Raw genomic sequence first — 13138 nt, 5'->3', positions numbered from 1 at the left:
GATAGCAAAAACTGTTCTCAACAATAAAAGAACTTCTGGGGGAATACAGAGCAAAAACTGTTCTCAACAATAAAAGAACTTCTGGGGGATTACAGAGCAATCATGATAAAAAAAAAAAAACTGCATGGCATTGGTACAGAGACAGGTAGGTAGATCAATGGAATAGAATTGAAGACTCAGAAATGTACCCACACAATTAAAGTCACTTGATTTTTGAAAAATGAGCTAAAACCATCCAGTGGAAAAAGCCAAAACTTTCAACAAATGGTGTTGGTTCAACCAGAGATCAGCATGTAAAAGAATGCAAACTAACCCACTCTTATGTCCTTGTAGAATGCTCAGATCCAAGTGAATAAAAGACCTCCACATAAAACAGGATACACTGAAACTAATAGAAGAGAAAGTGGAAAAAAGCCTCGATCACATGGCACAGGGAAATTTTTCTGAATAAAACACCAATGGCTTATGCTCTACGATCAAGAATCAACAAATGGGACCTCATAAAATTGTCAAGTGTCTATAAGGCAAAGGACACTGTCAGTGGGACAAAATGGCAACAACAGATTGTGAAAAGATCTTTTCCAGTCCTACATTTAGTAGAGTGCTAATATCTAATATATACAAAGAATTCAAGAAGTTTGACTCCAGAGAACCATATAATCCTATTAAAATTGGGGCACCGATCTAAACAAAGAATTCTCAGCTGAGGAATATTGAGTGGCTGAGAAGCACCTAAAGAAATGTTCCACATCCTTAGTCATTAGGGAAGTGCAAATCAAAAGAACCCTGAGATTCCACACCACACCAGTCAGAATGGCTAAGATCAAAAATCAGGTGACAGTAAATGCTGGTGAGGATGTGGAGAAAGAGGAACACTCCTCCATTGTTGGTGAGATTGCAAGTTGGTACAACCACTCCGGAAATCAGTCTGTTGGTTCCTCAGAAAATTGGACACAGTATTCCCTGAGGATCAAGCTACACTACTCCTGGGCATACACACAAACTATTATCCAACATATACCCAGGACATATGCCCAACTATGTTCATAGCAGCTTTATTTTTAATAGCCAGAAGCTGGAAAAAATCCAGATGCCCTTCAACAGAGGAATGGATACAAAAAAGAAGAAGAAGAAGAAGAGGAGGAGGAGGAGGAGGAGGAGGAGGAGGAGGAGGAGGAGGAGGAGGAGGAGAAGGAGGAGGAGGAGGAAGAATAATAATGGATACAGAAATTGTGGTACATTTACACAATGGAGTACTTCTCAGCTATTAAAACAATGACTACATGAAATTCTTAGGCAAATGTATGGGACTAGATATATCATCCTGTGTGTGGTAACACAATCCAGAAGAACACAGATAGTATGCTCTCACTCATAAGTGGATATTAGTCCAAAAGCTTAGAACACCCAAGAAACAATTCACAGACCACGTGAAGCTCAAGAAGGAGGAAGACCAAAATGTGGATTCTTTTGTCCTTAGCAGGGGGAACAAAATACTCATGGAAGGAAGCACAGGGAAAAAGAGTGGAGCAGAGACAGAAAGAAAAGTAATCCAGAGACTTCCCCACATGGAGATCCATTCCAAACGTAGCCTCCAAACCCAGTCACTATTTCTGATGCCAAGAAATGCTTTCTGACAGGAGCCTGATGTTGTTTCCTGAGAGGCTCTGCCAGAGCCTTACTGATACAGATGAGGATGCTTGCAGTTACCATCAGACTGAGCACGGGTCCCCAATGGAGCACTTAGAAAAAGGACTGAAGGAGCTGAAGTTGTTTGCAACCCCATAGGAAGAACAATAATATCAACCAACCAGATATCTCAGAGTTCCCAGGGACTAAACCACCAACCAAAGAGTACACATGGAGGGTCCCATGGCTCTAGCTGCATATGTAGCAGAGGAGAGAGGCCCCTGGTCCTGTGACAGCTCGATGCTGCTCCAGTATAGGGGAATACCTGGATGGTGAAGTAGAAACGGCTGGGTGGAATGGGATCATCTTCATAGAAGCAGGGGCAGGGGAGTGGGGATGTGAGAGAGGGGAAGGGGAAAACATTTGAAATATAAATACACAAAATATCCAACAAAAATAAAATAAAAAATAAAACGCTGAAAGGACAGTTACCCAAATAGTCAAAGTGTGGAAGAGCAATTAATTGTTGTTGTTTGTAAGTTTATAACATAAAGTATAAGAACTGAAACAGAAATGAATTTCAACCATTTGTAGATGTTTTTCATATTGATATTAAATTATCACTTTTAAAAATATTCCACAGTGAACTAAGACCTCCAGAACAGCTAAAATCAATACTTAAAAAGCCTGACCAGATCAGTACAGGTAAGATTAATAGTGAAAGCTCTACTCTACCCTAATTAAAAAAGAGTAAAAAGTTTTGTTCCTGCTAAAGGGAGCCAAGGAAACCAATTGTAAAAGGAATTGTATTCTTTCTTAATTTGCTTCATAACATTCTTAAAATTCAAAATCAGTTAAATCATTTCTGAGAAATTTCAAGTCTCAAAACATATCATCTGAAACATGTTTGTTCATTTAATTTGAGGTAATGATGAATGTAATATCTTCATATAAAAAAAGAAATTTTAATCTAGTATACAATATGTGTCCTCTACAGTCACATAACAGCCTTTCAAGTTGGCTTTTATTACAAATTGGTTGTTTTTCAGTTTTATAATAATGCATTGCATTTTCTGCATGTATATATATAAGTCTTGTGTCATAAACCAAAATACAACATTCTAATTGTTTTCATTATGTTTTCCATAATTGTAATTAAGATTTTCTGAGTTTTCCTTTCTGTAATTTTTCACACACTGTCTTATTGCCATCTTTAAGTATCTGCCACTTAATGCAAATACATAATTGGCTCATTGAGTAAGTTTTAAAAGTCAATGGATTTTGAGTTTTGTATTAGGAATTGAACACTGTCATTATGAGCATTGTAGGTGTCCTCTGTTAGGGCATCTGGGTTTTATTGTTGTTAAATGAAGACTTGACCAAGGGGCAGCTTTTATATGTTGATAACATTTAATTTTGGGCTAGCTTCCTCACAGGTTCAGAGGGTTCAGTCCATTGTCACCAACAATGGCAGGACGCATTCTCCAGCATCCAGGTTTTGGCATGATGCTGAAGAGCTAAAAGGGTTGTTTATATCTTGTTCTGAAGTGAACATTTCATGAGAAAATTCCTCATGACTCTTTGCATGTTTTTATTAAGGTTATTTGTCTCCCCCTTGGTCTAACCATATTTTTGGATATAAAGTCTGCTCTGTTTGTAGGATTTAGATCTTTTTAATCTCCACACCTTTTGTCCAAATAGTGCCTTTACTTTTTATAGATCCCAGACTTGATTTGAAAACACCAGAGTTTTGTTCATTTTTCCTCCTTATTGACTATGATACCAGGTTTTCTTTCCTTTTTTTGAAATTTAGTCTGGTTTGCAATGGAAATGATCCATTGACTTACACTGTACAGGTTTTTTATGGATGTTACAAGACCTCAGTTGAACCAACAAAAAATATATTTTTCCAAGGATGGATTTGGGAAGAGGAAATCAATGACCATTTTGTGTAGGTTCATTCTGGGTCTTCAGGGATTCTGTTCCCATGGTCTATCTGTCTGTCTCTGTCTGGGTATAGTTTTCACTATTGCTCTGTAATCCTGAAAGGATTAGTGTTCACCCTGAGTTTTGATGGGATTTTTAGCTATCCAGGGTCTTTTGAGAAAGTATTCTTAATTTGATTCCTAACATTCTTAAAATTCAAAATCAGTTAAATCATTTCTGAGAAATTTTCTCAAACATATCATCTGAAACATGTTTTTCATTTAATTTGAGAATGATGAATGTAATATCTTCATATAAAAAAAGAAATTTTAATCTAGTATACAATATGTGTCCTCTACAGTCACATAATAGCAAGTTGGCTTTATTACAAATTGGGTTGTTTTTCAGTTTTTATAATAAATGCATTGCATTTTCTGCTATATATTATAAAGTCTTGTGTCATGTAAACCAAAAATACAACATTCAATTGTTTTCATTATGTTTTCCATAATTGTAATTAAGATTTTCTGAGTTTTCCTTTCTGTAATTTTTCACACACTGTCTTATTGAGTATCTTCCATAGTACAATGCCCTTAATTGGTAGCTCATTAGTGTAAGTTTAAAAAGTCAATGGATTTTTATTTTTACTTAGTAAGTATTAGAATTGAACACTGTCATTATAGAGCATTGAGTTCCCCTAGTTGGGGCTTTTTATTTATTGAGAAGTTTGACCAAAAGGCAGCTCTTATAAAGGATAACATTTAATTAGGGCTAGCTTACAGGTTCAGAGGTTCAGTCCATTGTCACCAAGGCAGGACGCATGGCAGCATCCAGGCGGGCATGATGCTGGAAGAGCTAAGTGTTCTATATCTTGTTCTGAAGTGAAACATGAGAAAACTGACTCTTCTGCACTGGGCAGAGCTTCAAAGCCCACCCCCACAGTGACACACGTCTTCTAACGAGACCACACCTCCAAATAGTGCCACTCTCTGGGCCAGACATATTCAAAACACCAGAGTAGGCCAAGTGCCTCTCTCCTATTGACTATAGTACCAGTACCCTTTCCCTTTTTTCTCTTAGTAATTAGCAGCACAGGGATGATGACACTGGTTTATATATAATTTCAGAAAATATTTGCCATAAAGGAGGAGAGAAAATTGGGAAGAGGACAACACTGATTTTAGGGATCCTGGGTTGTGAGTCTGGCTAAGACTTCACCGGTTGAAGGCACTACTGCAGAGTGTGTGAGCTTTGCAGGTGTGAGGCTTTCAGGTGTGTGCTTTCAGGTGAAACCAGGCTTTTGAGTGTAGAGCTTTCAGAGTGTGTGCTTTCAGTGTGTGCTTTCAGGTTTCAAGTGAGCTTTCAGGTGTGTGCTTTCAGAGTGTGAGCTTTCAGGTGTGAGCTTTCCAGTGTGAGCTTTCAAGTGTGAGCTTTCAAGTATGAGCTTTCAGAGTGTGTGCTTTCAGAGTGTGCGCTTTCAGAGTGTGTGCTTTCAGAGTGTGAGCTTGCAGAGTGTGAGCTTTCAGAGTGTGTGCTTTCAGAGTGTGAGTGTGAGCTTTCAGAGTGTGAGTTTTCAGAGTGTGTGCTTTCAGAGTGTGTGCTTTCAGAGTGTGAGCTTTCAGAGTGTGTGCTTTCAGAGTGTGAGCTTGCAGAGTGTGAGCTTTCAGAGTGTGTGCTTTCAGAGTGTGAGCTTTCAGAGTGTGTGCTTTCAGAGTGTGTGCTTTCAGAGTGTGTGCTTTCAGAGTGTGTGCTTTCAGAGTGTGTGCTTTCAGAGTGTGAGCTTTCAGAGTGTGAGCTTTCAGAGTGTGAGCTTTCAGAGTGTGTGCTTTCAGAGTGTGTGCTTTCAGAGTGTGAGCTTTCAGAGTGTGTGCTTTCAGAGTGTGAGTGTGTGCTTTCAGAGTGTGAGCTTTCAGAGTGTGAGCTTTCAGAGTGTGTGCTTTCAGAGTGTGAGCTTTCAGAGTGTGAGCTTTCAGAGTGTGTGCTTTCAGAGTGTGTGCTTTCAGAGTGTGTGCTTTCAGAGTGTGAGCTTTCAGAGTGTGTGCTTTTAGCAGCTGTCATCACACCTGCCTTGCTTTTGGAAACACACCCAGGGAGTGGACTGTGTAGACGAATCTGTTTGACCTCCTTTACATACGATGAAGTAAGGTGAAAAGACTCAGCATTACGATAACATGATGATGTTTTTCATATTATTTTGGCATAATATTATTGGAATTTTCTTTGTAGTAAAGAGGATTGGCTGAGGCCTCTCTCATGCTGAGTGTAGGCTCTTCTACTGAGACACATCCCCAGTCCATTTATTGATAGGACAAATGTTCTGACGCTGTTATGGGCAAGACAAAGGAGATTATACTGAAGTTTTACATAATGTAAATGAAGTCAACAAGACTTGTTTTTCCTTCTTTGTAAGGGCAGACTCTTGGCATATAGTGAAAGCAAGGCCTACTGAATGATGGGTTTATATGTAGAAACAAATAAAAATATTTCATGTGAGGTTCTACTGTTGAAATTGCTGTTCTCCTCATGTTTCTTCCATTCGTCCCTCTATGAAGATATAGTTCAGTGTGCATAAGTACTAAGAGATAATCTCTCCAATAGTTCTTATCATGGCAGGAGATAAAAAGAAGTATAAATTGCAGTTATATTGTTTCTTATGTTGTTTTTTAAAAACTCATACTTAAGAAGTTATTCCCCAAAAATTTCAAACCTGAAACTTGCTTGGTTAGAGTCACCCCAAACTATTTTCCATTACTTGTACCTATTGTGTAGGGATTTGCTTTCTGATTTCTTTTTTCATCCATTTGTCATGTGTATCTAATAGGACTAATAATTTCTTTGAGTTAATCTTGTATCTAGCCGTTTCATTGAAAGTGTTTATCAGCTGTAAGAGTTCCATTACAGAATTCATACAGGGTCACTTATTTATTTTATAACATCATCTGCAAATAACAATACTTTAACTTCCTTTCTGATGTGTATCCCCTTGATCTCTTCCAGTTGCCTTTGTGCTCTGGCTAAAACTTCCAGTAGTATCTTACATAGATATAGGAGGAATGCACAACTTTGTCCTGTTTCGGATTTTAATGGATTTATTTTGAGTTTTTCTCCATTTAATTTGACGTTGGCTATAGGCTTTTTGTAAGTTGATTTTATTATGTTTAGGTATGTTTCTTGTATCCATAAACTCTCCAAGACTTTTATCATGAAGGTGTGTTGGAGTTGGTCAAAGGCATTTATTGCATCTGATGAGATGATCATGTGTCTTTTCTCAGTTTGGCTATATGCTGGATTACAATTACTGATTTTCAAATGTTGAACCATTTCTGCACCTCTGGGTTGAAGCTTACTTGATCTTGGAGGATGATCTTTTTTATGTGTTCCTGGATTTGGTTTGCAAGCATCTTATTAATTATTTTTGTATCTCCATTCATATGGGAAATTGGTCTGTAATTCTCTTTCTTTGTTGAGTTTTTTTTTTTTTTTTTTTTTTTTTTTTTTGATTTGAGTATCAGGGTAGTTGGACCCGTTCCTTCTATTTCTATTTTGTGGAATAGTTTGAGGTGTATTAGCAGTATCTCTTCTATGAACATCTGGTAGAATTATGCACTAAAGTCCTGACCTTGTTTTGGTTGGGAGAATTTTAATGACTGCCTTTATTTGATTGTTACAGGTTTATTTAATGTAAATAAACTTGATCTTGATTTAACTTTGTTAACTGGTATTTATTGGTAAAACTATCTCTTCTGGATTTTTAAATTTGTTGGAGAACAGATTTTAAAACCTGTTCTTATGCTTTTCTTGATTTCTTTGGTGTCTATTGTTATGTTCTCCTTCTTTTTTTTTCTGATCCAGAGCCTAAAAATGATTTAACACATTTTTATCATTCCCTTAGTTTACTATTTTAAAAGTTACTGCTATAAAATAAGTAACTTTTGGGCTGGAGAGATGGCTCAGCAGTTAAGAGCACTGACTGCTCTTTCAGAGGTCCTGAGTTCAATTCCCAGCAACCACATGGTGGCTCACAACCATCTGTAATGGGATCTGATGCCCTCTTCTAGTGTGTCTGAAGACAGTTACAGTATACTTATATACATAAAATAAATAAATATATAAAATAAGTAACTTTTAAGCAACCTATTTTCTTTTTTTTTTTTTTAGTTTTTTATTAGATATATTTCTTTACTTACAAATTGCTCTTTCTATATTCATCCTGTCAATCCATGAGCATGGGAGGTCTTTCCATCTTCTGAGATCTTCAATTTCTTTCTTCAGAGACTTGAAGTTCTTGTCATATAGATATTTTACTTGTTTGGTTAGAGTCACACAGAGGCATTTTATGTTATTTGTGACTATTGTGATATTTTCACTTCTTCCTTTCCAATTTGTGTTCCTTTGACCTCCTTTTGTTGTCTGAGTGCTCTGGCTAGGACTTTGAGCATTATATTGAATAAGTATATAGAGTGGACAACCTCTAGTCCCTGATTTTAGTGAGATTGCTTCAAGTTTCTCTCCATTTAGTTAAATGTTGGCTACTGGTTTGCTGTATATTGCTTTTACTATGTTTCCATATGGGCCTTGAATTCCTGATTTTTTTCCAAGACTTTTCACTTGAAGAAGTGTTGAATTTTGTCAATTGCTTCCTCATTTCTTCATTGGGTTTGATTACATAGTGGAATACATTGATGGATTTCCATATATTGAACCATCCCTGCATCCCTGGGTTGAAACCTATTTGATCATGATGGATGATCATTTTGATGTGTTCTTTTTTTTAAAGAAGAATAATTGTTTAATAATTTAACATAATGAAAATCAGAATATTTTGGCATTTCATATAACAATATTATTTCCCATTTTAAAAATTTGAACCGTTTCAACACCTAATTTGGTGCAAAGTGCCTCAGAATGAGAACTGTGTGACAACTTTTTGTCATTAATTGAAGACATATTTCTTGCAATGATGATCAATGTGTATTTGTATGTAAGGTTCATAAAAAGATCTGTCACAATAACACTATTAAAAATGGGGTTCAGCCCCAGTGAATGTGAATGTTTGGGGGAGGGCGGCAATGGGGGGAGGGTGGGGAAGGGAACACCCATAAAGAAGGGGAGGGGGAGGGATTAGGGGGACGTTTGCCCGGAAACCAGGAAAAGGAATAACACTTGAAATGTATATAAGAAATACTCAAGTTAATAAAAAAAAATAGAAAAAAAATGGGGTTCAGAGCTAAACAAAGAATTCACAGCTGAGGAATGCCGAATGACTGAGAAACACCTAAAGAAATGTTCAATGTCTTTAGTCATAAGGGAAATGCAAATCAAAACTGTCGCACCCACCTCGTCCAGTAAGGAAGACGCAACACCGTCGGATCCTTGTCAACAGCCTTTATTGCAGGACACCTTCATTGCTGATACGGGGGACCCAAGCAGCAAGAGCACTCGCCTTATATAGACAGCAGGCTGAGGCTATGCTAATTGTCCTTTTGGGATTGGCGGAGCATGAATTAACTCATTAGCATATTACCGGCCAACTGATGCCAGGTGCAAAGCCTGCCCATGCGCAGCACCGTTGTCTACCACAGGAGGGGGCCCTACACAAAACAACCCTGAGATTTCACCTCACACCAGTGACAGCAAATGCTGGCGAGGATGTGGAAAAAGAGGGGAGGAAGAGGAACACATTATTGGTGGGATTGCAGACTGGTGCAACCATTCTGGAAATCAGTCTGGAGGTTCCTCAGAAAATGGGACATTCAACTACCTGAGGACCCAGCTATACCTCTCTTGGGCATATACCCAAAAGATGCCCCAACATATAACAAAGACACATACTCCACTATGTTCATAGCAGCCTTATTTATAATAGCCAGAAGCTGGAAAGAACCCAGATGCCCTTCAACAGAAGAATGGATACAGAAAATGTGGTACATCTACACAATGGAGTACTACTGAACTATTAAAAACAATGACATCATGAAATTCATAGGCAAATGGATGGAACTGGAAAATATCATCCTGAGTGAGGTAACTCAATCACAGAAAAACACAGTTGGTATGCACTCACTGATAAGTGGCTATTAGCCAAAAAGCTCAAATTACCCAAGATGCAATCCACAGACCACAGGAAGCTGAAGAAGAAGATGACCAAAATACAGATGTTCCTACTCCTTCTAAAAAGGGGAAAAAATATCCATAGGAGGGTATAGGGAAGCGAAGTTTAGAGCAGTGACTCAAGGAACGGCCATCAGAGCCTGCCCCACATGTGGCCAATGTATATATAGCCACCAAAACTAGATAAGATTGATGAAGCTAAAAAATGCATGCTGAAAGGGACCGGATATAGATCTCTCCTGAGAGACACATCCAGAACATGCCCATTACAGAGGTCAATGCTAGCAGCAAACCACCGAACTCTGAACAGGACCCACTTGGGGGGAATTAGAGGAAGTATTGAAAGAGTTGAAGGAGCTTGCAACCCCATAAAAACAACAATGCCAACCAGCCAGAGCTTGCAGGGACTAAACCACTACTGCAAGACTATTCATGGGCTGACCCAGGGCTCCAACTGCATATGTAGCAGAGAATAGCATTGTTGGGGCACCAGTGGAAGGGGAAACCCTTGGTCCTGTCAAGGTTGGACCCCCAGTGCAGGGGAATATGGGGGATGGGCAGTAAGGGGGATGTATGGGGGAAATACCCATATGGGGGAGGGGGAGAGGAGAGGATGGGGGCTTATAACAGGAAACTGGGAAGGGGAATAACTTTTAAAATGTAAGTAAAGAAATATATCTAATAAAAATTAAAAAAATAAGTCACTCAAATTCTAGTAATAAACTCTCTGAAGAGATAAATCCATGTAAAATTGAAAAAAGCTTGCAGAACTCCAGCAATCCATTGTAAAGGATGTACTTCAATCAGACTCTCTTGGAGGACAAGGAACATAAACTGTTTCAAAAAGCTGACAGATTTTTTTTCTCTCTCTCTCTTTTTTTCTTTATTAACTTGAGTATTTCTTATTTACATTTCGATTGTTATTCCCTTTCCCGGTTTCTGGGCCAACATTCCCCTAACCCCTCCCCCTCCCCTTTATATGGGTGTTCCCCTCCCCATCCTCCCCCCAGTACCGCCCTCCCCCCAACAATCCTGTTCTCTGGAGGGCTAGTCTTGGCAGGACCAAGGGCTTCCCCTTCCACTGGTGATCTTACTAGGCCATTCATTGCTACCTATGAGGTTGGAGCCCAGGTCAGTCCATGTATAGTCTTTGGGTAGTGGCTTAGTCCCTGGAAGCTCTGGTTGGTTGGCATTGTTGTTCATATGGGGTCTCGAGTCCCTTCAAGCTCTTTCAGTCCTTTCTCTGATTCCTTCAACAGGGGTCCCGTTCTCAGTTCAGTGGTTTGATGATGGCATTCGCCTATGTATTTGCTGTATTCTGGCTGTGTCTCTCAGGAGAGATCTACATCCAGTTCCTGTCAGCCTGCACTTCTTTGCTTCATCCATCTTGTCTAATTGGGTGGCTGTATATGTATGGGCCACATGTGGGGCAGGCTCTGAATGGGTGTTCCTTCTGCCTCTGTTTTAATCTTTGCCTCTTTGTTCCCTGCAAAGGGTATTCTTGTTTAAAGAAGGAGAAGCATTGTGATTTTGATCATCCGTCTTGAGTTTCATGTGTTCTGTGCATCTAGGGTAATTCAAGCATTTGGGCTAATAGCCACTTATCAATGAATGCATACCATGTGTGTTTTTCTGTGATTGGGTTACCTCACACAGGATATTTTCCAGTTCCCTCCATTTGCCTATGAATTTCATAAAGTCATTGTTTTTGTCTTTATGTCTTTTTCAAAGTCCTCCATCATTATCAAAGGATGTGATTTTAAATCTAAATCTTGCTTTTCTGGTGTGTTTGGATATTTGGTATTTTCTTTGGTTAGAGAACTGGGCTCTGATGATGCCAAGTAGTCTTGGTTTCTGTTGCTTAGATTCCTGTGCTTGCCTCTAGCCCTTGGGTTGTCTCTGGTGTTTGCTTGTCTTGCTGTTTCTGAGAGTGACTTGGCCCTGCTATAGGCCTCTGTGTCAGCACTCCTGTAGAACTGTTTTCCTGTTTTCTTTCAGCCCTTCCTGAGAACAGGTGCTCTGATTTCATGTTTGTTGGTGCTCCTGGAGACTGTCTTCCAGCTCTAGGGGCAGGCAGGAATCAAAGGGTTCTGCCCCTGATTGCTCACAGGTCCTTGCACCCAGCAGGCACAGTTGGCATTATGTGATTCCCTCTTGGGTCTGGACTGTGGGCAGAGGGTATTCTCCTCTGACTTCTCAGGAGTATCCACACTTCTGAGGGTCCAGCTCTCTCTTCCACGGAATTTGGGTGTGGGGAGCTGTTTGGCTGGTTCAGTGTGGTCCTGGGAGCAGAACAGAACCACAGGTATGGGTGGCTGTCTGTTCCTATATCCCTGTGCCCAGAGGCACTGTGCAGTTTCCCCTTGTACCAGGGATGTGGGCAGAGGTGTGCAGAGGTGGCAGTCTGTCCTGTGGTCTCAGGATGTCTGCACTCCTGCGTGGTCAGTTCTCTGCACCATGGGATTGGGTGCAGGGACCTGTGGGATGGTATCAGTTCACTTCTGGGCAGAGCCAGAAACAGGCAGTGCCCAGACCCAGAGGACTTCTGCCTCTGTGTGTCCTGAATCCACCAGGTGGGTCACTTTGTAGTAGAAAAGTGGGTCTTACCTCTGCTCTCATGTGTGGCGGCACCTCTGGAGACTGTCTTCCAGCTCTAGGTGTGGGCAGGAATCAAATTGTCCTGCCCCTGATTGTGCCAAGGTCCTTGCACCCAGTGGGCACAGTTGGCACTATGTGATTCTCTCTTGGGTCTGGGCTGTGGGCAGAGGGTATTCTCCTCTGACTTCTCAGGAGTATCCACACTTCTGAGGTTCCAGCCCTCTCCCCCATGGGATTTGGGTGCAGGGAACTGTTTGTCCAGTTCAGTTTGGTCCTGGGCGCAGACCAGAACCATGGGTACAGGCGGTTGTCTATTCCTATATCCCTGTGTCCAGAGGCACTGTGCAGTTTCCCCTTGGACCACAGATGTGGGCAGAGGTGTGCAGAGGTGGCAGTCTGCCCTGCAGTCTCAGATGTCTGCACTCCTGGGTGGTCAGCTCTCTTCACCATGGGATTTGTGTTCTGGGAACTCCTGATGTGCTTTTGGATTCAGTTTGTGAGAATTTTATTGAGTATGCTTGCTTCAATATTCATAATGGAAATTGGTCTGAATGGTCTGAAGATCTTTTTTTTTTTTGGTTGGGTCTTTGTGTGGTTTAGGTATAAACATATTTTTGGCTTCATAGAAGGTAATTGGTAGTGTTCCTTCCATTTCTATTTCATGGAATTGTTTGGACAGTGTGAGCATTAGTCTTCTATGAAGGTCTGTTAGAATTCTGCACTAAACCCATCTGGTCCTGGGCTTTTGTTGTTGTTGTTCTTGTTGTTGTTGTTTGGGGACTTTTAATAATTGTATTTCTTTAGGATTTATGGGACTGGAAATATGGTTTGTCTGATCCTGAGTTAACTTGGTACCTTTTATCAGCCTAGAAAA

The 13138-nt window shown here is 40.1% G+C and overlaps 1 protein-coding gene across 2 annotated transcripts in view; it reads left to right on the top strand.

Annotated features, from left to right (window-relative positions):
• The window catches only part of LOC116909618 (ankyrin repeat domain-containing protein 20B-like), a 118964-nt gene that overhangs the window by 37176 nt on the left and 68650 nt on the right, over positions 1-13138 (top strand). For both annotated transcript variants that reach the window (XM_032913245.1, XM_032913244.1), the window contains exon 6: positions 2273-2334. In XM_032913245.1, the coding sequence (XP_032769136.1) occupies positions 2273-2334 (62 nt within the window). The remainder of the gene's footprint in view (positions 1-2272; positions 2335-13138) is intronic.

The sequence above is a fragment of the Rattus rattus genome, chromosome 9 (assembly GCF_011064425.1).
Source record: "Rattus rattus isolate New Zealand chromosome 9, Rrattus_CSIRO_v1, whole genome shotgun sequence".
In the NCBI taxonomy this organism is placed as follows: domain Eukaryota; kingdom Metazoa; phylum Chordata; class Mammalia; order Rodentia; family Muridae; genus Rattus; species Rattus rattus.
The sequence above is the reverse complement of the archived record's forward strand: the minus strand, read 5'-3'. Positions and strand labels throughout refer to the sequence as shown.